At 41.0% G+C, this 24,825-nt stretch overlaps 1 protein-coding gene across 4 annotated transcripts in view; it reads left to right on the top strand.

Annotated features, from left to right (window-relative positions):
* The first annotated feature begins 2,443 nt into the window (after positions 1-2,443).
* The window catches only part of LOC135208812 (3-phosphoinositide-dependent protein kinase 1-like), a 106,376-nt gene continuing 83,994 nt past the window's right edge, over positions 2,444-24,825 (top strand). The window contains exons 1-4 of one of the 4 annotated variants that reach the window (XM_064241352.1): positions 2,581-2,644; positions 5,045-5,072; positions 5,223-5,281; positions 5,587-5,626. In XM_064241352.1, the coding sequence (XP_064097422.1) occupies positions 5,226-5,281; positions 5,587-5,626 (96 nt within the window). In that variant the 5' untranslated portion in view covers positions 2,581-2,644; positions 5,045-5,072; positions 5,223-5,225. Of the gene's footprint in view, positions 2,645-5,044; positions 5,073-5,222; positions 5,282-5,586; positions 5,627-24,825 lie in introns of all 4 variants that reach the window. The other 3 variants (XM_064241349.1, XM_064241351.1, XM_064241350.1) reach the window with 3 other exon arrangements.

Genomic DNA, 24,825 nt, shown 5'->3' with positions numbered 1-24,825 from the left:
CACGCTGAAGCAGTAAACAGACTATTTGCTAACCTTGGTTTTTGGCAAGGTTTTTGGGAGGGTCAAGCGGCAACCCTCTCGTAAACTACATCAAAATAGCTCGATAATCCCTGGAAGTCTAGACTTGTCATATTGGAGAGAAGATGACATGTCAAATATTCACTGTGATAAACAGCAATAGGAATTGACATTTTACTGTATTAAATTCAATCAACAGCATTGCATAGCAGTTGACGCAAATCTCAGTCGTTTTGGTGCGATGACCTTGGCGCCTTCTCCGGCTTCCCTGTTAGTGACGTCAATAAAGTGAGCCCATCAAGACAGCCGATGTTGTGAAGTCCAAGGTGGATCACACGAGACCGTTCCTACTCATTTTCTGAAACAGTTAAGAATGATGCCCGATTGAAGGTCGTAGGCTGCCAAACTCAAAGAATTCAGGTAAGAATTTTGTTATTAAAGATTCACACAGGAGGACTAACATTGCCTTCTACTTGGGAATTCAGGTGACAAAGGTTTCACCTGTACATGGTTGCTGATGAACAATATTGTATACAAGACCTGAATAAAACAAAAGAGAAATGAGATTCACTTCACAATAGAGGGGCATAATATATAATATTATATATTATATATATATATATATATATCTATATATTATATAATATATATATTAATATATTATATATATATATGTGTGTGTTATGTGCAGTACTGACATATTACACCCAATTTCAGTGAGCCGTAAAGAAGTAATTGAGCTTATGATAAAAGGCTTAAAAGTTATAGGCATTGAAATACATAATATCCTGGAACGATCTGAGAAACTTTACTTGCAGAACATTTAAAAAGGTAAATCGAAAACTGTAAATATGCATAAAAACTCTGCTTTGAGAAGCATCACAAAGCAGTGTCCTAGGCCTATAATATTGGACCTATCGGATGGACCAAATGAAAGGAAGCCAATTGAAAACAAAGGATAGTGATAATGCTGATAAATAAAAACTTAATATGATTTTTTAAAAAGATATTTCTAGCTATTCCAGGGAACACTGGAAGAAAGGTGATTATAACCAGTTAGTAATTGTAATCAGTATTTGTACAGCTGTCTGAGACAAAACTATTTCCTCTTACAAAGGAATGACACACAATTTTATTTCTTAAAAACAGGATAGAAGATACGAAAAAAAAAAAATACTAGTAAATAATTTGGATGACATTTAAGCAAATAAAAAGGAGAATGAGGATAAAACTGAATTTACCCTGACGGGGACGAAAAATGATTTATGAAGCCATGGTAAAATCTGATTGAATATAAATAGTAATTTAGTCTTGATTGCTGAACAAATCCGCGGCTTAGGTGTTATTTTAGTGCCAAATAAAAAATGTTTTTTTACAGTTTCAGGATATTATCTCGAAAATATTGTTTTTATTAAAAATATATCTTGATCAGCGTTCTATTGAAAAACTTCACATGCTGCACATATACGAGATAGAGTGGCAGGATCATCGAAAGGTGTTGCTACTCGGGATAGGATTGTCCCTGCCTTGAGTTGCACCGGCTGCCGATCGAAGCTATAAATGTTCAAGATACGTGTTATGACTCAGCAAGCAATCAAGTCTGGAGGTCCATAATATCTGAAAGATAAAACAATCAACGGTTGTATTACCCACTAACTACAAATGATTCCAAGTTATCTAAGCCAACATTTAGAATGCTTGTTTTAGATCCTTAAAATTCCCAGCCCTAAGATTGTACAATACTTGCAGGTCCCACAGCCCAAAGAGAGCCTCCAATGCATTGGGAACGGAAAAGAAGCCTACTTATTTTTTTATTTCTCTTGCCCATTTGACGTCATTCATATAATATCGCAACTGCCAGGAAACGTGTAAGTTATAACCTGTAGTTGATAGGCAGTTTTGACTTTTAAGTAGTTTCCTTACGGTGTCTGCCAAATAGGTCATTAGTTGGCGGTCGAGTTTACTTTTTTCCCCACTCTCCAATCAATCTTTTCATCTGATGCGTTACGGTGGAGGCAGGGCTTTCATTTGCTCTTGTCTGTAAATAGGCCTCTGCATCACGAGCTATTGGGCTTTAGTGATAAGCTCTTTGCTTTCTTTTTCCACCGCGTTCCATCACACCCGTACTGTCACTGCCAGTCCACTTGTTGTGGTGTTGGTTTTGACGATATTTAAGAATATTATTAAATATTTTTTCGAAATTTTGGATTTTGAATAAAATTATTTAATTTATTAATAATTTATATTAATATATGATATGATACTTTCATAAATTATTGTAACAATATAGACTTTTATTATTTTAATTACAAAGACTACTGCCAAATGGTGCTTTTGGGAATACGATACGGTTCTCGACATTACCATGTTTGCCAACCAGGGAAAGCTATCGACTAACTGATGTCCTTTAATTTTAGCTAATATGAAATACCCATACGTATGAAAAAACTCATATGATAATAATCTTATATTTTCTAATTAACCTACAGGATATTTATACGAGAAAGCAAAACAATTTCAACATTTGATCAGTGTTTATTTACTACTGGGTAGTTGTCACCCCTGTTTCTTGCGGTCAAAGGAAGCAACAGAATTATTCATTAAAAAGGAAACCATTATGATGTAAGTAAGTGCTTTCGGCCGTTCTGTATCTCTAAATATAATGATATAATGCCAAAGAGTGTAGTTTTCTTTTATTGTGGCCGTGGAAGATATAAAAGAGACGCTAACGGCATTGCCACAGATGTGTTTGACCTTTTGTGTATACGACCAATCCTAAGGCATAGACTAGACTTGGTAATTACCGTAACATAGGTAAACGGAACCTTTGTGTGAGCAGTTTTATAGTTTTTATTCTGAAACCTAAAACAATAATGATTAGGAAAATGAATTTATGACCTCTAACAAGAAGCGCACTGATAGGCTAGTCCATGGGCTACCGAGGGTAGTAGTATGTACCTAAGCTAGTAGGTAGTAATTTTCCATCTGTTTATTGTGTTTGCTTTCAGCTACGTCATTGAGATACGAAACTCATTTTCAAATCAGATTTGGCCAGCTACTTTAGGAAGTTATATGATAGCACATGTATTACCAAAAATATTTGACCATTTATGACTTGCAGGTAGCCTAAATACTACCTAGGTAGCCAATTATAGGCTAGTAGCTAGTAGCATAGGCTATTACCTAGTATTACTTGAAACAGTAACTGAGTAGCAAGGTAAAATATAGGGTAGCTTGTGGCTAGTAGGTTAGCCTACCTATTACAGATTTAATGTGCATCAGATGAATTCAGCCTTAGGTAATTTACAATTATTTTTGTCAAAAAATGCATAAATTAAGTCTTGCCAACCTCTCTCAGCTACTATATATTTAATCATTGGTAGGAAACTAGGGATTGGGACCCATTGGTATGGGGTTCGGGAAAATGAAAATTAGGCAGCGCAACTCAGGTGCATCCTAACCAAACTTATCTAGGTCATAGGGCCTTACCTGACTAGGGTATATTTACCTCTCTGGACCACCTTTGGCCTCCCTCCCAACCTTGCCTTTATATACTATTACTATAAATCATAGTATGAAATACAAAATGCATCTTAACATTATTCCTTTGGCCTCCCTCCCAACCTTGCCTTTATATACTATTACTATAAATCATAGTATGAAATACAAAATGCATCTTAACATTATTCCCAATCTTCACTTATGATAGATCATTAATATTTAAAGCAGATAACCTTTTTGTGAAATTCATAAAAAATTGCTGTTGATGATGAGAAGTAGCTATAAGGTGCCCAGTTTTTGAGCTTCTCTCCAGCCAAGAAACCTTCCTTTTACCACTTTTGTAGTTTTGCATTCTTTTTTAAAGTAATAGCAATGAATTTTGTTTTAAAAATGGTTTGTTTCCTTTGAACTGACTTTATTTTATCAATAAAGGCAATTTGGCTCTTCTTGAAAAAAGGTAAAAAATTTATTGGTTGTGTTATTTTCAAAGTTGGATAGATAAATTTTTTTTAAAATTATAGATGATCCAATTCTTTTTAAGCTTGTGGTATACTACGCACAAACAAACAATGTCAGAGAATAGTTACATAGTAAAGGGTGATACTAATGCTACAGTAGAATACCTACGCTACATTAAATCTTCTTAGTTTTTATTATAGGAAAGATGATAGAGTAAGATAGAAATATTACGATACTGCACCCCTCCCCCCTTAGTAAAGAAATCCCCCTTATGATACTGCAAAGCTTACAATGGTAACCAGTAACATCAGTAGCCAACCTGTAATCCCTCTCTTAATGGCTCATGTATAGCAAAAATTATTCATCCTAGACTCCCTCCTGTTAATTACAAAATTGATGGGCAGCTTTGGACAGATATGTCATATATATATAGTACTTGTGATTAACTTTTTTTTTTTTTTACAGAAAGCAATAAGTATTTTAAAGCTGTATTTTCTGATTCTTTTTCTTTGACTTAAAGTGATGAATGAGGTAGTCTGCCTGTCTGTCCCTAATGGTGTGTTTGTCTAATCAATGCACAGTTCATCATTATTGTACTTTTTTTACCATATGATTTAAATTTTATTTGGACAATTATGGAATGAGTTCTCTCTAATCCTTTCTGCCCTGTGCTCTTTCAGTCTTTACTGTTCCTCCTTCAGGCCTGAGTCTTTATATGAGCCCCTTCTCCATGATTCCCTGCTACTTCTGTATTTGCTGCTTTTCTTACCTAAACTTTGATGTTGCTTAACAATAGGAAAGGGTACCCAAGTTGTGCAATGGACAAGAAAGGTCAACCAGTCAACTGCCATGAACTACTATATTAAACTACCTTGGAGTAACTTCCATGGTTGTATACTATATACAGTGTTACTGTTCAAGCCTTTTGTCAATTATGTGTAGCTTTCCCATTGAGAATGACAAGATATATAGTCTGTCTATATTAGGTACTGATATATGAAGATATAAGATATGTACACTCCCAAATATTGTTAAAGATTGGACTTTTCCTCTACCTGCTGAGTAGAAGCAGTGCATCAGGAACTTTAGAGAAGGTCTGTATGAAGGTTTTTAAAAAATTACAGGACTGAATGATATATTATTATTATTATTGGATAGCGTTGGCACAATCAGATGGAATAAGCCAAAGTAATTGGTATTTACTTTCTAAGCATTGGTTTTGTTAATAAAGCTTTATCTTTCAGATAATGGATGCTCAAAACACCTTAAGTCCAGATAAGCAAATTAATGGCAGTTCTAGTAGGTATGTATATATCAAATGTTACTTGTGCTATTGGGTCAACTGCAATATATTTGAAGTGTTTTTATCTGTTTAGGGAAGATTTAATTTATGCTTGCATTACCTAAGTGCAGTATACAGTTTTATACAAAATGAACGTCATATAGTTTTCAGACATTAGTTAACTGATTTCTCAGGAATACAGTAGTCTTCCAAAAAATTTTATGCATTCCACAAGATTGCCGTGCAGACATGTAAGGCATCCTTAGTACCTACTCTGGAAAATCAGCTGTTTAGTATTACTAAATTCACTGTTTTTTTTTTTTTAGGTCCTCATCAGATGCTTCAAACATACCCAAATCACCAAAGGTAAGGTGTCTCTTGGTGATCATTTCCATGAGTTCTTATTTTAAGGATAGCTAGTTTATTTAGTGTGTTTTAAGTTTTACTTGATTGAAAGCATAAAATTTTGAATCAAGTTTATTATGATCTTCTGTAAAGCTCATGTTTTCTGGGCACTTTGGTTCGTGAATGAGTGGAGGGTTACTATAAAATTTGTATAGAATTACAGAAAGGTCAAGAAACTTATTAGGACAAATTGTAAGGTTTGTTTCACTTTTCAACATAACAGTAAACTGTATTTTGTTCATGAAACTTACCTGTCAGATATATATATAGCTGTATTTTCTGAAGTCCGACAGAATTTAAAAAACTTCCGACACACGCAGTGGTCGGCCAGGTGGTTAGTACCCATTCCCGCCGCTGGGAGGCGGGTATCAGGAACCATTCCCATTTTCTATTCATAATTTTTCTGTCGCCGGTGCTGAAAACACCTGTTTTCAGTACCTCCGTCTTAGGATTTTGGAAACTTCATTGCCGCTAAGTATCCTAATTGTCTTTTGATTTATTTACTTGGATTTGTGGCTAGGCATACGCTATCTTAAATTGATTTGAATTTGATTCATTTTTGCATAAGATATCTGAATCTAGTTAGGCTAGTTTCAGAGGGTGTTGTCTGCAAAGATAGGGTGTGGCTACCGAAAGCTTCGGTAGATCCGCACTTGGTATGCACGAGGGGTTTGGGTCTTGCTTCTTTGTTGAGATTTGTCATGTAAGGAGTGTGAGACTTTGTCTATTCCGTAAGGAAGACGTATGATTCGTATGTATGCAATTAATCAGTAAACATGTCTAATTCCGTAAGGAAAAAGTATGATTCGTATGTACGCAATTAATCAGTAAACAAAAGTCAGGGTAGTGAACCTGCTAACCTTCCTGTAGACTTTATTTTGCCTAACCCTATAGTATGGCCTACGGGTTATGAATATGTCTGCGAGAGGTGATCGCTCTCCTTCATTGTTGTGAAGAGTGCTACTTCTCTTATTGTTACTCCTAACCCTGTAATGTTGCCTTCGGGCCCTAAAACAGTGTCTGTAGAGGTTATTGCCCTTTTCTCTTATACTCTTTCGTTTCGTAACTTAGAATCGAAAGTGCTTGCTTTAGAGAGCAATAGTGAAGTGGCTAAGTGCAGTGACAGTGCCCCTTGTGTAGTGGAGGGTGCGTCAGATCGGCCTTATAACGCCTCTAGGTCTAGACCTCTGTCGGACTCCCAGGACCACAGGGAGAGGGCATGTCGAAAGCCGAAGGAGGGTTACGAGGAACCCCCACCGATCTGGCGTGCCTTCGGCAGTTTCTGATGAATATCCCCAGACTGCCAAAGTTCGTGCACGTGCACGAATCCTGAAGGATTGCTTCTCGTCCTCCGAGGCGTCCTCCCCGCGCAAGGGTTGGAGCTCTCGGAAGGACTCGCGCCCTCTAAGAAGCTTTAGAGAAGAGGACGCTTCACGTCCTCTCTCTCGTCAGGAGGGAACGTCAGATCCGCCCCATAACGCCTCTAGGCCTGGACCTCTGTCGGACTCCCAGGACTAGGGAGAGGGCATGTCGAAAGCCGAAGGAGGGTTACGGGGAACCCACATTGATCTCGGCGTCCCTTCGGTAGGACCTGTTGACGTTTCCCAGGCTGCGGAAGATCGTGCACGTGCACGAATCTCGAAGGACTCGCGCCCTCTAAATAGAAGCTTTATAGAAGAGGACGCTTCACGTCCCCTCACTCTCTCGTTATGCGTTTCAGTGAGAAGTAAGAAGGCGAACGTCGCCTGATCACATGTACGTCTTTCCACCGAGAAATATGAAAAAGAAGGCAGTTTCTCTCGCTTGTTTTGACGCCGGTCAGGAGCGTGACGATTTTCTGCCACGTTCTTTTGACGCTCGGCGTGAACGGGACGCTCGGATGGACGCCAGCGCGCGCCAGTGGACCCGAGAGGTCCTCGCCAGTGGACGCCGAGCGCGCGCCAGGACGCCGAGCGTCCTCGCAAATGGACGCCGAGCGCGCGCCAGCGCACACCAGGTTTGTCTCCTGGCTGAACGTTTCTGTTGAACTCTTCAGACTTCAAGCTCTTGTTTAAGATTTGAGCCTCAAGAATGTGAAGTAAGCAGTGCTTCGGAGGAAGCTTAAAGTGAACAGACAACTTCGTCTTCGAAACCCAGCAAGACCTCGGTTTCGTGAATTCAAGAGGTCTCTGTCAATATTATATTGCTTTTCGCAAAGGTGGATGGAGTTAAGGAAAGCTCAAGGGAAGATCTCGTTTTCTCTACCGCAGTCAAGACTTTGCGATAAGGCAGTTACGGGTTATGTAAAGGCTCGACGTCTCGGCGACGTTCAGTAGGATTCTTGCAAAGGCATTCATCAAAAGGACGCTTTTCAGGAAAGCGCAAGACAGGACTTCCTTTGCCACCTTTGCCATACTGCCAATAAATTTTAAGCTTTAGCAGGCATTAGTTGTGATACGGGAGAGGAAGCTGGTTGGAGAGTTTCTTCCTCTTCCCAGGATAATTTTGCAAGCTTTTTAGCCCATCTGAAAGGGTTTTTCAGATGATAGATTTTGTTAGTTTCTAGTCGGGACTACGCTGCCGAATTGAACATCGTCGTTCTACCTGCCGTAAGCCCTGTCTCTTAACAGGATTCTTGCCCCTTTCTCGTTTGAGACGGGAATCGGAAAAATAAAATGCTCGACTTCCTGGATTACGTTTTGTCAATTCAGTGACTTTCCCCCATTGACAATATACTATCGTTTTGTCAAGTAAGTGGGTATCCCCTCATTGACAAAATATCTCTTTGTCCCGTAAATGGGTTAGTTCTCATTGACAAACATCTCTTTAACTTGATATTGCGTAAGCGAATAAGCTCTTATTGACAAGATTCGGAAGAGCTCTCATTCGTCATTCGCAGACTCGTACAAGAAATAGACTTGTAGACTACGTCAATGAACGCTTATGTCCAATAACATAAGAAGCTTGAGCTGTCTGCTTCGATTCTCTAAGTTTTGTTCATGAAACTTGCCTGTCAGATATATGTAGCTGTATTTCCGAATTCAGCTATATATATGTCTGCCAGGTAAGTATGAACAAACTTTATTGTGATATAATAAAATATTTTGCCCTTGCGTTATTTTTCTACTGGTTGGTTCAAGTCATTCACGCTTGCTGTAGTTACCTCTTCGGATGGCAACCGAGAGGTCTATTGTCCATTATTTTAAGGACATTTAATCGTTACTCCCTGCAGCCTTCCACGAGTTTCCGATTTATCTTTTACCGTTGTATGGTAGTGTTCTGACGACACAAATGCATCTATATATTTAGCGTTTTCTGTTTCGCTTAAATATACCAGCTTGAGAGTCTCTTTTTGCTCAAAAAATAACGGACCTATTTCTTCGTAGAATAGGGTAGATGGCAACCCAGACATAAAGTTAAGAGACGACGTTCGTAAGCTGCTGGCTGCTGCTGTGTCTGACTGTCCAAGTTCCAACCGAGCCAGTAACAGATCGTGCGCTGTCATGCGCGGTAGGTTACGTCTCTCTCTCCTGCGGGATTGACTGACTAACCGTATCTCTGTGCTGGCGGTTACGTCTCTCCTGCGGGATTGACTGACTAACTGTATCTCGGACTTTAGCCTAAGATTGAGGGGATTTCTTACGTGAATGAATAAACGTTGCATTCGTTTTGCCTTACTATGTTCAACAGAGTTATCTCAATCCTTTCGGTGCTCGTTACCGCACGGTATAGAACTACGAGTCTACCGCAACATTGCACTTTTATATGCTCTCCTGCTTAGGCAAAGCGCAGCCTTATAGGGAAGTAAGCATACTCGGGGAGGGAATGGATGAGCTTGCTGGGGACCATTTCCTTCCTGAAGAAGTTTGTTTCCCCGAATAGACTGCAATTCAGACCACAGTTTTTTCCTACCGGGAAACTGAAATATTATTCTAGATCTAGGAATTATTCTGAACATCTCTCAGTGCGTCATGATAGAAAGAAGGTGCCGGACATCTGGATAGTGTTTCAGATGTCCTGGATCTTAATCTGAAAGAAGTAAATGCAATTCGGTCGTCCCTCCAGTCCTCGAAACGAGTTTTTGGGAACCAGTGGTCCACATCAACTCTGATATTCCACAGCTCTCTCATATCTTAAGAAGTATCTTCTCTCGGTCCCTGCTCGAGTTTACGAGAAAGAGCCTATTGTAACAACAGGCGTAGAATGTAACGATCCTCTAGAGGTTCGTTACAGGATTGCAAAAGTCCGTACGAATCGTCTCGATCGACGGCAGCAACTTTTGACTTCCGAGTGGAATCTTTCTTTAGAAGTATGTTGAGAGTTGTGGAGACTTTAGGGACGCCCTTTCATTCTTCTCTTCGATATGTTGAGGACGAAGAGGCTTCTTCTTCTCTGCTCCCTTTTTCTCGATCCGGGATCGGTACCATTAAACGCCATCCTATGATATTAAACGGGGATGGATGTTTAGTCTCTTTTCCCCTTTTTCAATCGCTTAGGAAATGTAATGAGGATTTATGACGTCACAGGGAGCGACAATGACGCTGATCGCCCCATGTTGGCCTTCAGGATCCTGGATTCACAGAGGCCACATCCTTCCTAGTTCACTTTCCAAGGACCTTTTCCGAGAGAGTCGGTCTACTCTAACTCGAAAGGTACCTATAACCTCTCCGCTCTGAGTCTGACAACGTTCAGACTATCGAGATGTTGACAGGAATAAGATTACCGTCTTCCATTTCCGTCTGAAGAATGGGATAAGCTGGCAGTCACAACTATTTAAAGAATACGCAAATATGTTGTTGACGGCTTTTGGGCTCAGAGATTTGCGTCTGTCAAACAACAACAAAGCCCTTCACGATCTTTGAGTTCTGTGGAATCTCGAAACTCGCTCACCATCTACTTTTTGTCTCACCTGTTTTCTCGGAGTCAGACACTCGTGCGAGATCAGGCGACATATAGTAGCCCTGAGTTTCTTGTTGACGAAGTCGGTTGCGTTTATACACCCCCGATGATCGTGTAACATGAGACCAGGTTGGACTGTCAGGCATTCTTCCTTCGGGACTGAATCGCCTTTTTGCTCCTTGCTCCTTTCTCCTGGCACCAGAAGCTCGAGTCAGGAGTTGATTCGCTGACGACGTTGGGTTGCGTTGATACACCCCCCAAGGTTTGCTTAGATTGAATCGCCCAGGCAGTCCAGACACTCATCCTTCAGCGAAGAATAGTGCCTTATGGTCTTCAGGGTACAGCCTTGCTGTCCTTGATTCGTCTGACTGGTCAACTGGTCGGTCACCTGACTTTAGTACAGACGGACTGACTGTGCATGTCCAGATCGAAGCTTTCAATATGGAACTTAGACGTAGTCTGAAGTTCTTGATGTCAAAGCATTCGAACCTCTCCTACCTGTTAACTTCTTGCATGTGATCAGGAAGGCCTTCTTCTAACCACCCTAGATACGACAAAGAGGGTTAGTGAGATTTTAAGCCATCGTCACAAGTTTTGGCTTTAGAGAACACAAGGCGGTGTGCTCTCTAAGCCTTTCGTTGTGGCCTAAGAATGGAAACCCGTTTTGTCCTTGGGCCAGGAGCTTGGAAGCAAGGATGGCACAAGTTAGTGGGCAGGAGCCAGAGAGAGTCCTGTGCCCTGTCAGGTCTCTCAAGTTTTATCTACATAAAACTCAAGAAAGTCGAAGTCATTCGGGCAATCTGCAGTGTTCCGAAAAGACCAGACTTGCCCATATCGAAGAACACCCTGGCTTTAGTGTTAAGGAGTTCTTTCAAAATGCTCCTTCATTGTGTTTGCACAAAGATTTGAAATCTTTTTATCTGAATGCTCACGAGGTGAGGGCGCGGCCTCGAAGCATTTCAACAGAGCATGGCACTCAGCAACATCCTGAGTACCATGTTTTAGCGAAGCAACTCTGTGTTCACTTCACACTCCCTGCGAGATGTGAAGATGGCATATGAGATCTGCTGCTCGCTAGGGCCATACTTGTCTGCAGACACAATCTTGGGGGCAAGAAGTACCATCATCCTATCCTGTAGAAAATGGTTAGGAAGAGCTCTTAATTTAGTTGTTGAGTCGCCGACAACGGCGACTTCTTAACTCTTAAGCCTTAGTTAACACACCTTAACTTTGGCTAGGTTGGTCAGGTGGTGATATATATATTTATATATATATATTTATTTTACTTCTTAGCCCTCATGGTATGGTCAATATGGTCTAGTCACATTGTGGTCACGCCCCCGTTGACAGATCATCTGGAGTGCACCAGCTTTTTAGGTCTCTACCTCGCTGGCAACTCTAGTAAAGCAGAAGCAGACTTGGGTGACAGTAATCACGAAGTCGGCTATGCTAAGAGGTGGAACCAAGATGTAAATCATCTGCATGCATTTGTTTCCCAAAATCCTTCTATTCTGTCCCTTCCCACCTCCAACGGTGGGATTCAGCTATATATATATCTGACAGGTAAGTTTCATGAACAAAATGATATTGTTATGATACAATAAAGTTTGTTCATACTTACCTGGCAGATATATATAATCAAGTACCCACCCACCTCCCCTCAGGGGACAGTGGAAATAAAAATTATGAATAGAAAATGGGAATGGTTCCTGATACCCGCCTCCCAGCGGCGGGAATGGGTACTAACCACCTGGCCGACCACTGCGTGTGTCGGAAGTTTTTTAAATTCTGTCGGACTTCAGAAAATACAGCTATATATATATCTGCCAGGTAAGTATGAACAAACTTTATTGTATCATAACAATATCATTTTTGTCTTTTATCTATTGCTATTTTCACCCATTTTCATTTCTGAATGGTATATAAAAAGAATTAGGAAAATTGTCTAAAAGTTTCCTACGGTCCTTTGCAGAATTTCTTGAAGAGATTGGTTCAGGTACCTGGTGTCCAAATTACTACCAGTATTCACACACTTAATTCACAACATGCATGATATACAGGAAGAGAAATTATTAACTAAACTAATGAAAAGAATAAAATATGGTGTAATACAGTTAATACTATAGTATAAAAAATAACACAAAATTCATATAGTAACTTATAATGTCAAAAAATTATAGCCTAACCTAGGCTGTATAAAAATAGTATATATTCACTGTCTAAAATTTGAAGATCTTTCCAATATTGTGTACAGTATAAGCATGAAACAGAGCTTAAGTATTTGCTATATAGAGTTTATTGCACAAAAAACCAAACTGCATTTAAAATAGTTATATGCCTAATCCTAAAGCAGACCATCTGTACAGATTGCTGCCATAACTTTTCATGCTGTATATTGCATCAAGCTGATAAATACTAGTTGTGTCAAAGTTTGAAAAAAATTCTTTCAACATTGCCCAGGGTAATTGAGAAATTGGAGGATTTGTACTCAGATTTCTTGCTTTTCTCTTCAGTCATAGCTCCAAAATTACAAGCTCCTTCAGGTTTGAATAAAGCTCTTAATTTTGATATCAAGAATTATCATAATTTTAGGCTTAATCTGTACAGTAAATGCCTCCTTTAAAGTACAAAGCTTAGGTTGGGATTACCTGAAAGTGGAATAGTAAAAATACCAAGGTAAAACTGTTGTTGCTTTGTCATCACCCAGTGAAGTTACAAGAGAAACCTATTCTGTGGAGAACCTAGCATAGCCTTATCTACTTCATGCTCAAAACACTTGCCATAGTCCACACATTGGCAGAATGATTTAACTCAGTGTCTTTAATTATGAAATGTTCAATATAGTACACTGTATCTTATAGTTTATTGAAATTTGAAAGAAAACTTGCTGGAGGCAAAGATATTTTGTTACAAAGCCATCCCAGTCTTTGCTAGCCTCTGCTTTGCTGACCTATCATATGTGTTCTCAGGCCAGATGCTATTGATAATTAAAAAAGAAATATAGCTTGTTTTTCAATTAAGTATTGAATTCCTGTGTTTCACACTGATAAAATAATATTTGAGTCATACAGTATAGCACCAGTTAAGGCAGCTGTCAACACCTCCATGTGGTGAATAAGGATGTCTATAATAAATTGAAGTATAAAGTGTGATTTCTGGCTATACGTATACCTGGTTTCAGTGGGGCTGTCATTATCTGAAAGCAAGTGTTAGGTTTAATGAGTACTCGCCATCGGTATAATCTATGAAGCTTTGAGGATGAGTTAATTCTGTAACATTTACAGTCTGTTGGTTAAACATATATAGTCTCCAAGAAGATTGCTACCTGCTTGTCAGCTATTGAGAACCTTTTATAATTGACATTCATGTTTTCTGATACTATTATGCAAATACAGCAGTCCCCAGTGGGGGGTGGGGGGTTCCATTCTCGGAGGGGTGCTGATAAGCTAAAACTGTCATTAATGAAACTCTGTGATTTATGGTGCCATAAGGCTCCTTATGGCGCCGATAACTGGAACTTGGCCCGTTATGGCGCTAGACAAGCACCCTAAAACTGGATCACTGATAACCAAGTCCGCTGATAACCGAGTCCACTGATAACCAGGGACTACCTGTATTGATACTGTAATTTCAAACTCTCAACCATTTTCTTTGCTTTGAACATCTGCTCCCTCTTTTACCTCAGTTTCTTTCATCCCTTAGTGCAATAAGTTTTTAATTAAGTAGCTTACCCAGTAATTACGTAGCTAAGAGATTCACTTGCCCAGCAGTTAAAATTCTGAAATTTGCTGGTCACGCTAGTTTTCTGTTTTGGGTAGGGAAAGAGAGGAACAACTTGGAAAAGGGGACAGTTTGTTTCAGACGGCTGATGGCCTCACACTGGTTGTCGGCTGAAATTCTTGACTTTTCTGATTGTTTGTTCATCACAATTGGTGAAGTAGTTTCATTTGTTGGTTGATTCGGCTTTATTTAGATAGTGTTAGGTTCTTTGTAGAGACCATGTAAAAGATTTTGACTTTTTAATACCAATTTTGACTAATTAATTTGACGATGTTGGACTTAGTTTCGTCTAGCTTTAGATATAGTGATAAAGGGTGTAATAGATGCCTGACCAAGGAATCCTATGATTCACACACGATGTGCTCTGTTTGCCGTGGGCAAGTATGCTCATTAGATTTGAGATATTGTGAATGTAATGACTAGGAAGATAGGAAATGGAAAACATTAGTGTTGTGAAAAAGATAGCTAGAGACAGAAAAAGAAAGGCAGTTGCTAGTGCAGAATCTGAATCAAACAAGCAATCGAATCTGAATCAGTAGCTAGCCAGGAATTTTCTGAATTGATATAAGATTCACATGTTCGTGTTATTTCTTTGGCAGTTCTCTAACTATTCCACCTTCTCCAACCTCAGGCTCCCTTGCCTCTGATCCAAACCCCATTGCCAGCCTCGAAGCGAAGGTTGACTAGATGAGGGAGCAAATTGACTCTTCAATGAAAGTCTGAACGGACAAAGAGCAAGTGTTAGTGGTGGAGGTGGCTGCTTGTCCCATTGATTCTCCTAAGCAAAGGTCATATGCATACTCCATTAAACGTGGGAGGAGTCAAACCGATAGCCCAAGGGAGGTTGATGAGGTCTGCCCATGGGCAGTCTCCCCCTTTGTTCAACCTGTTGACATATCCCAGGTTGCAACCAAGAGCTGCTGGAAACATCTCTCTGTGGATGTGCATATTTTGTTCAGTTCAGGGGATTTCTCTTCTCAACGTCAGTGGCACTTGGGGAATAAAGTAAGTCATGTCCATTGGAGAGAAGTGCTGTGGATGTATAGCTCCCTCTGGCTGTTCCTGTTGAGAGGTTTAGGGATCTGGAGTGGCCATCTTGCAGTCACTGAGACAACCCAGAACATTTTTCTTCGGATTGCTTCTCAGATGTTGATGCTCCTTCAGCGCCCAAGGCTCGTCGTTGCTTGTCTGCTCCATGTCAAGCACCTGTGCTGACTTCGATGCCCATTCCTCCAGCAGCACCTGAGTGCCCAGTAGTGCCTGCACATGAGAGGGAGCCAAGTGCCCGTTGATGCCTGAACTTCCAGTAGCACTTGTTTGTTCAGAGGTAGCCAGGTGCCCTTCAACACCCGAGCACCTAGTGTCGACTCCAGTTGCCATAGTTAATGCTGAAGTCTCTGAAGTGGAACCTATTCAAAAGAAACTGGTTAGTATTTTGTATGACCTTAACAAGGGTCCTACAATGTCGCAAGCACCTGTGGATGCAGTGCTATCTCCAGTTTCCTCTGATGATGAATAAATAGAGGACCAAGAAGCCCCTTCGTCTGCCTACGCTTCTTTACTGAGGTTCCTGCTAGCCACCTTTCTGGACTTCTTTATGCCAGCAGCTCCGCTGCCACCTGCCTATACCTTTATCATGGATATGCAGCCCTCCTCTTCCTTCAGTCTGCCTAAGATGGACCTTTCGTCATCGGCAAAGAAGGTTCTGAATGAAGTGGAAGGATGGCTTGCAGAGAAGAGAGAGCAAGGCAGGACCTCCTTTAGCTTTCATCCCTCTAGATTGTCGAGGAGATAACTCCTATGCAATTGGAGAAGCTCCTTCCATGGGAGTGTCTGCCTCCTCCCAGGGAGACTTTGGGTTTGTTGAATTTGCTAGTAGGTCAGCGTTTTCTTCGGTAAAGGTTATGTTTGCGACTTCGGAACTCACTCATCTGTTGAATAATATCTTCAAAGTTTTTGAAGTCATGAGATTTTTGGGCTGGTCTGTTGGCGCCATGGCTTGGAAAATAAAGGAATGCTCCGTGTTACCTGACAATTACTCCTCGGACTGTTTAGAAGTTCTCTCTTGCATCAACAACGGTATTAGGGATGACTCCCAAGAGTTAGCCTCACTTTACACATTGGGAACTCTGAAGAAACAAGAACTTTGGTGCTCGTACATGACTGAAGGAGATGCTCTGTCACAGAGATCGGACCTTCTGTATTCTCCATTGGATAAGAAACATCTTTTTCCCCAGGCAACAGTTCTGAGTATTGCATCAGACTTGTAGAAGAAGAATATTCAGGATCTTTTGCCGTAGTCATCTAGAAACACTAGACAGTCTCTCCCTGCTCAGTCACAGCCGTTTTGGAGCAAGCAAAAGGGGGAAACAGCATACTTTTAACCTCATTTTAGTACACACCGGTAAAATCTCAGTCCTCATCCTACATGTATGGAGGTTATCAAGTATAAAGCTTTTGAGGTTCTTGCCAACCTAGATTGAAATAAACTTCAGTCCATGTCGATGAAAAAGTACATGAAACTACGAATTGATTGAAGTTCCTCCAGTGAACTGAGACCGCCAGAATTTGTAAGAGTAAGAATTTCTTAGGTCTCCTTGTCCACTTTCATAGAACCTTACTTCAGTCTACTATATGCATTTATCAGATCTAAGATATAAGCCAGTGGAGGAAGCTAGTTTAAGGAATGCCACATTAAAAACAGTATCTTAAGTAAAAGTATCACTATTATCAGCAAGGAGCATTAGTAAATTAATGCCCTTGAGTGACATCTCTCACACTTGAAAATTGCCATAGCTTACGTTTAAATCGCGTACCTGCTAGCATGGCCAGGACACAGCTACTCACAACCTCAGCCTTTTCTGTAAGTTTGTCATTCCTGCTTTATCTGTACAAATAGGGAGTGAAGAGAGTTTTATGCATGACACTTACCTGGCAGGTATATATATAGCTGTATTTTCTGAAGTCCGACAGAATTTAAAAAACTTCCGACACACGCAGTGGTCGGCCAGGTGGTTAGTACCCATTCCCGCCGCTGGGAGGCGGGTATCAGGAACCATTCCCATTTTCTATTCATAAATTTTCTGTCGCCGGTACTGAAAACACCTGTTTTCAGTACCTCCGGCTAGGATTTTGGAAACTTCATTTGTCGCTAAGTATCCTAATTGTCTTTTTAATTTATTTACTTGGATTTGTGGCTAGGCATACGCTATCTTAAATTGATTTGAATTTGATTCATTTTTGCATAAGATATCTGAATCTAGTTAGGCTAGTTTCAGAGGGTGTTGTCTGCAAAGATAGGGTGTGGCTACCGAAAGCTTCGGTAGTTCCGCACTTGGGGGGCGCAATTAATCAGTAACATGTCGATTTCCGTAAGGAAAAAGTATGATTCGTATGTACGCAATTAATCAGTAAACGTGTCTAATTCCGTAAGGAAAAAAGTTTGTTTAGTATGTACGCAATTAATCAATTACGAAAGTCAGGTAGTGATACTGCTAACCTTCCGTAGACTTTATTTTGCCTAACGCTGTAGTATGGCCTACGGGTTATGACTATTGTCTGCGAGAGGTGATCGCTCTCCTTCATTGTTGTGAAGCGTTCTACTTCTGTTTTTGTTACGCCTAACCCTGTAATGTTGCCTTCGGGCCCTAAAACAGTGTCTGTAGAGGTTATTGCCCTTTCTCTTATACTATTTCGATTCGTAACTTAGAATCGAAAGTGTTTGCTTTAGAGAGCAATAGTGAAGTGGCTAAGTGCAGTGACAGTGCCCCTTGTGTAGTGGAGGGTGCGTCAGATCGGCCTTATAACGCCTCTAGGTCTAGACCTCTGTCGAACTCCCAGAACCAAGGGAGAGGGCATGTCGAAAGCCGAAGGAGGGTTACAGGGAACCCACCGATCTGGCGTGCCTTCGGCAGTTTCTGATGAAAATCCCCAGACTGCCAAAGTGCGTGCACATGCACGAATCCTGAAGGATTGCTTCTCGTCCTCCGAGGCGTCCTCCCCGCACAAGGGTTGGAGCTCTCGGAAGGACTCGCGCCCTCTAAGAAGCTTTATAGACAGAAGGGACGCTTCACGGTCCCTTCTCCCTCGTTATGTGTTTCAGTGAGAAGTAAGAAGGCGAAAGTTGCCTGATCACGTGTACTTCTTTCCACCAAGAAATAGGAAAAAGAAGGCAGTTTCTCTCGCTTGTTTTGACGCCTGTCAGGAGCGTGACGCTTTTCTGCACGCTTATTTGGACGATCGGCTTGAACAGGACGCTCGGATGCGAGCGTCCTCGCCAGTGGACGCCGAGCGCGCACCAGGACGCCGAGCGTCCTCGCCAGTGGACGCCGAGCGCGCACCAGAACGTTTCTGTTGAACTCTTCAAGCTCTTGTTTAAGATTTGAGCCTCAAAAAAGTGAACAGAACTTCGTCTTCGAAACCCAGCAAGACCTCGGGTTTCGTGAATTCAAGAGGTCTCTGTCAATATTATATTGCTTTTCGCAAAGGTGGATGGAGTTAAGGAAAGCTCAAGGGAAGATCTCGTTTTCTCTACCTCAGTCAAGACTTTGAGATAAGACAGTTACGGGTTATGTAAAGGCTCGACGTCCCACTGAACGTCAGGATTTTCGGCAACGTTCAGTAGGATTCTTGCAAAGGCACTCATCAAAAGGACGCTCTTCAGGAAAGCGCAAGACAAGACTTCCTTTGCCATACTGCCATAAATTTAAAAGCTTTTTAGACCATCTGAAAGGGTTTTTCAGATGATAGATTTTGTTAGTTTCTAGTCGAGACTTCCATGCCGATTGAGCATCGTCGTTCTACCTACCGTAAGCCCAGTCTCTTAACAGGATTCTTGTCCCTTCCTTGTTTGAGACGGAAATCGAAAAATAAAAGGCTCGACTTCCTGGATTACGTTTTGTCAATTCAGTGACTTTCCCCCATTGACATATACTATCGTTTTGTCAAGTAAGTGGGTCTCCCCTCATTGACAAAATATCTCTCTGTACCGTTAATGGGTTAGTTCTCATTGACAAACATCTCATTAACTTGATATTGCGTAAGCGAATAAGGACAAGGTTCGGAAGAGCTCTCCTTCCTCATTCGCAGACTCGTACAAGAAATAGACTTGTAGACACGTCAATGAACGCTTATGTCCAGTATCTTAAGAAGCTTGAGATGTCTGCTTCGATTCTCTAAGTTTTGTTCATGAAACTTGCCTGTCAGATATGTATGTGCTGTATTTCCGAATTCAGCTATATATATGTCTGCCAGGTAAGTATGAACAAACTTTATTGTGATATAATAAAATTTTTTGCCTTGCGTTATTTTTTTACTACTGGTTGGTTCAAGTCATACACGCTTGCTGTAGTTACCTCTTCGGATGGCAAAACCGAGAGGTCTATTGTCTACTATTTTAAGGACATTTAATCGTCACTCCCTGCAGCCTTCCAGGAGTTTCCGATTTATCTTTTACCGTTGTATGGTAGTGTTCTGACGACACAAACGCATCTATATTTAGCGTTTTCTGTTTCGCTTAAATAGACCAACTTGAGAGTCTCTTTTGTTCAAAAAATAACGGACCTATTTCTTCGTAGAATAGGGTAGCTGGCAACCCAGACATAAAGTTAAGAGACGACGTTCGTAAGCTGCTGGCTGCTGCTGTGTCTGACTGTCCAAGTTCCAACCGAGCCACCAGTAACAGATCGTGCGCTGTCATGCGCTGTAGGTTACGTCTCTCTCTCCTGCGGGATTGACTGACTAACCGTATCTCTGTGCTGGCGGTTACGTCTCTCCTGCGGGATTGACTGACTAACTGTATCTCTGTCCTACAATCACGGACTTTAGCCTAAGATTGAGGGGATTTCTTACGTGAATGAAATAACGTTGCATTAGTTTTGCCTTACTATGTTCAACAGAGTTATCTCTTAATCCTTTCGGTGCTCGTTACCGCACGGTATAGAACTACGAGTCTACCGCAACATTGCACTTTTATATGCTCTCCTGCTTAGGCAAAGCGCAGCCTTATAGAGAAGTAAGCATACTCGGGAGGAATGGATGAGCTTGCTGGGGACCATTTCCTTCCTGAAGAAGTTTGTTTTCCCCGAATAGACTGCAATTCAGACCACAGTTTTTTCCTACCGGGAAACTGAAATATTATTCAAGATCTAGGAATTATTCTGAACATCTCTCAGTGCGTCATGATAGAAAGAACGGTGACGCCGACATCTGGATAGTGTTTCAGATGTCCTGGATCTTAATCTGAAAGAAGTAAATGCAATTCGGTCGTCCCTCCAGTCCTCGAAACGAGTTTTGGAACCAGTGGTCCACATCAACTCTGATATTCCACAGCTCTCTCATATCTTAAGAAGTATCTTCTCTCGGTCCCTGCTCGAGTTTACGAGAAAGAGCCTATTATAACAACAGGCGTAGAATGTAACGATCATCTAGAGGTTCGTTACAGGATTGCAAAAGTCCGTACGAATCGTCTCGATCAACGCAGCAGCAACGATAGATTACTAACATGCTAGGTATTTTAATTAAGTGGTGTTCTTTTTATGGTTGTCTGAGAGGGTTATTTCCTCTTCAGTATGTGAAGTGTAATGTGTTACGTTAGCTTTTGTGTGTGGTTCAGGTGGTCTAACTTATCCTAGCATGAATGCCCCTGGTAAGAGAGGGCTAGGGTTTCCTGTCAACAAATTGGTCCCGTCCAGTTGTCAGACCCTTGTTATTAGCTTTCTCAACAAACAGGTCACATCCTAGTTGAGAGCTACTAAGGTTTAGCAGGCTAAGAGGCAGGACCTACGAAGTCAGCTACCTTAGCAGGTAAGGAACTTAATAAAGAATTTTAAAATTAAGTTATTAATTTTTGAAATTATGACGATGTTGCTGTCTGTGACCCACCTCCAAATGTGTCAATCAGCTATATATATACCTGCCAGGTAAGTGTCATGCATAAAAATGATATTGTTATGATACAATAAAGTTTTATGCATACTTACCTGGCAGGTATATATAATTAAATTCCCACCCTCCTCCCCTCAGGAGACAGGGTTCAGAGAAAATCTGAGGAAAACGGGAATAGTTCCAAGTACCAGCGCCACGGGAACGTGGGGGAGATCACCTGAACTACCAGTGGTCTAGCGGTTGCCGAGAGTTTTTGAAAATTCTGCCAGTGCGAACAGACAACAGAGAATGTTGTTTGACAGATTTGCATCTGTCAAACAACAAAGACCTTCACGATCATTGAGGTCTGTGGAATCTCGATTCTAGCTCACCATCTACTTTTTGCCTCGCCTGTTTTCTCGGAGTCAGACACTCGTGCGAGATCAGGCGACATATAGTAGCCCTGAGTTTCTTATTGACGAAGTCGATTGCGGACGACGTTGGGTTGAGTTGATACACCCCCAAGGTTTGCTTTGATTGAATCGCCCAGGCAGTCCAGACACTCATCCATTCAGCTAAGAATAGTGCCTTTTGGTCTTCAGGGTACAGCCTTGCTGTCCTTGATTCGTCTGACTGGTCAACTGGTCGTTCACCTGACTTTAGTACAGACTGTGCATTTCCGGATCGAAGCTTTCAATATGGAACTTAGACGTAGTCTGAAGTTCGTGATGTCAAAGCAAAAATTCGAACCTCTCCTGCCTGTTAACTTCTTGTATGTGATCAGGAAGGCCTTCTTCTAACCACCCTAGATACGACAAAGAGGGTTAGTGAGATTTTAAGCCATCGTCACAAGTTTTGGCTTTAGAGAACACAAGGAGGTGTGCTCTCTAAGCCTTTCGTTATGGCCTAAGAATGGAAACCCTTTTTGTCCTTGGGCCAGGATCTTGGAAGCAAGGATGGCACAAGTTAGTGGGCAGGAGCCAGAGAGAGTCCTGTGCCCTGTCAGGTCTCTCAAGTTTTATCTACTTAAAATCAAGAAAGTCGAAGTCAGTCGGGCAATCTGCAGTGTTCCGAAAAAGACCAGACTTGCCCATATCGAAGTACACCCTGGTTTTAGGGTTAAGGAGTTCTTTCAAAAAATGCTCCTTCATTGTGTTTGCACAAAGATTTGAAAGCTTTTTATCTGAATGCTCACGAGGTGAGGGCGCGGCCTCGGAAGCATTTCAACAGAGCATGGCACTCAGCAACATCCTGAGTACCATGTTTTAGCGAAGCAACTCTGGGTTCACTTCACACTCCCTGCGAGATGTGAAGATGGCATATGAGATCTGCTGCTCGCTAGGGCCATACGTGTCTGCAGACACAATCTTGGGGGCAAGAAGTACTACTCATCCTATCCTGTAGAAAATGGTTAGGAAGAGCTCTTAATTTAGTTGTGGAGTCGCTGACAACGGCGACTTCTTAACTCTGAAGCCTTAGTTAACACACATTAACTTTGGCTAGGTTGGTCAGGTGTGATATATATAATTATATATATATATTTATTTTACTCTTAGCCCTCATGGTATGGTCAATATGGTCTAGTCACATTGTGGTCACGCCCCCGCCCCCGTTGACAGATCATCTGGAGTGCACCAGCTTCATAGGTCTCTACCTCGCTGCAACTCTAGTAAAGCAGAAGCAGACTTGGGTGACAGTAATCACGAAGTCGGCTATGCTAACAGGTGGAACCAAGATGTAAATCATCTGCATGCATTTGTTTCCCAAAATCCTTCTATTCTGTTCCTTCCCACCTCCAACGGTGGGGTTCAACTATATATATATATCTGACAGGTAAGTTCATGAGCAAAATGATATTGTTATGATACAATAAAGTTTGTTCATACTTAACTGGCAGATATATATATATTCAAGTACCCACCCACCTCCCCTCAGGGGACAGTGGAAATAAAAATTATGAATAGAAAATGGGAATGGTTCCTGATACCCGCCTCCCAGCGGCGGGAATGGGTACTACCACCTGGCCGACCACTGCGTGTGTCGGAAGTTTTTTAAATTCTGTCGGACTTCAGAAAATACAGCTATATATATACCTGCCAGGTAAGTATGCATAAAACTTTATTGTATCATAACAATATCATTTTTAAAGGCTTATCAAAGGTATCAGTGAAACCTAGTTCCTGAGATTAGGACACTTCATAGAGCACATACGTTCGCCTTGGAACGGAAGTTTCAAACGTGTAGGTTAGGGGTTGTTAGTTTAGAGCAGTCTTTGCTATCTTTGAAAAGAAGTGCGTATGGATATTACTTTTGTATAGTCTTTGGCTGACAGAAATTTAAAATTTTTTTGCAATAAAACCTTATATACTTGAATCTTGAGATTTCTACTCTGTTGGTCCAGTAGTTGCTTCATGCTGAGTAATAAGCATTGTCTAGTTGGATTGGAAGGAATACAAACCACAGCCTATCTAACAAGGATACTGTCCAGTCCATGAACCTGTGGTAGTGCTAAAGTTTGGAAATCAACTTTTTTCTTTTATTTTTCAAAGTTTTCCTGTTCATCAGCCTTAACCCTAATGGACAGCAGGGCTCTTTTGATCCCCAATAATTGCATATGGTACTCTATGATTCAGCTCATATGATAACTGTTATTTTGCACCACAATATTTGAATGAATCCCGTCTCGGCCAACTCGGAATCGGAGGAATTAATTTCTGGTGATAGAAATTCATTTCTCGATATAGTTCGGATCCCACAATAAGCTGTAGGTCCAGTTGCTAGGTGACCAATTGGTTCCTACCCATGTAAAAATATCTAATCCTTCGGTCCAGCCCTAGGAGAGCTGTTAATCAGCTCAGTGGTCTGGTAAAACATACTTAACTTAAATTTGAATGAATTTTGCATGAAAACATTCCTGTCACTTGAATGGGCTATTAATGACTTAAAGGCACCACTTACAACAACACTCACACCCCAGCCCAGATCAGGAATACAGTTAGATTAGTATGACTTAAGATTTCTTGGGAGAATGTACTACATTTCCCTGCCCCTGTACATCTTGTATATATTAGCCCATAAATATACTCAGAGATTGCTGTTGGTTTAGGTTCTTGTCTTTCAGGACAGTATGTCAACTGTAATTGAAATTTTTGAAGTACAAAAAACATTAGAAAAAACATTTACGACTCACTGAGAGGTACAAAGGTACATCTCCCCATCCCAGTACATCTCGGGGGGATTGTTGTTACTGATTTTCGTTCTTGTGTGTTGTGGAATTATGTGAGCTGTAATGGTAATATTACAAAATAGAATTTTAGAAAATATTAAAAAGAACATGTTTAACTCGCTAAAATTTGTATATTTTTATGAGTGTCTTGGAAAGAGGCCACACTCAGGGTTGGAAATATTCACTTTCAACTTCCCATGGAAGATACAAAATTTTTTTTTTTTAATTTTTACGTACTCTTATATCCTGTGCCTATGCATGTAATCCTCTTTCCAGTGATATATCTTTTCAGGCCCTTGCCGAGGTGGGGGGGTGGTCAAATAACCCCCCCCCCCCCCCCCCCCAATTTCTGGAAGTCCATATTTTCTGTGACTATCCTTTCCATTGAACTGTACTTACAAAGTAATAAATA

This window comes from Macrobrachium nipponense, chromosome 35, assembly GCF_015104395.2.
Source record: "Macrobrachium nipponense isolate FS-2020 chromosome 35, ASM1510439v2, whole genome shotgun sequence".
Taxonomy (NCBI): Eukaryota; Metazoa; Arthropoda; class Malacostraca; order Decapoda; family Palaemonidae; genus Macrobrachium; species Macrobrachium nipponense.
Note: the sequence above shows the minus strand (reverse complement) of the source record. Positions and strands in the feature narration are given on the sequence as shown.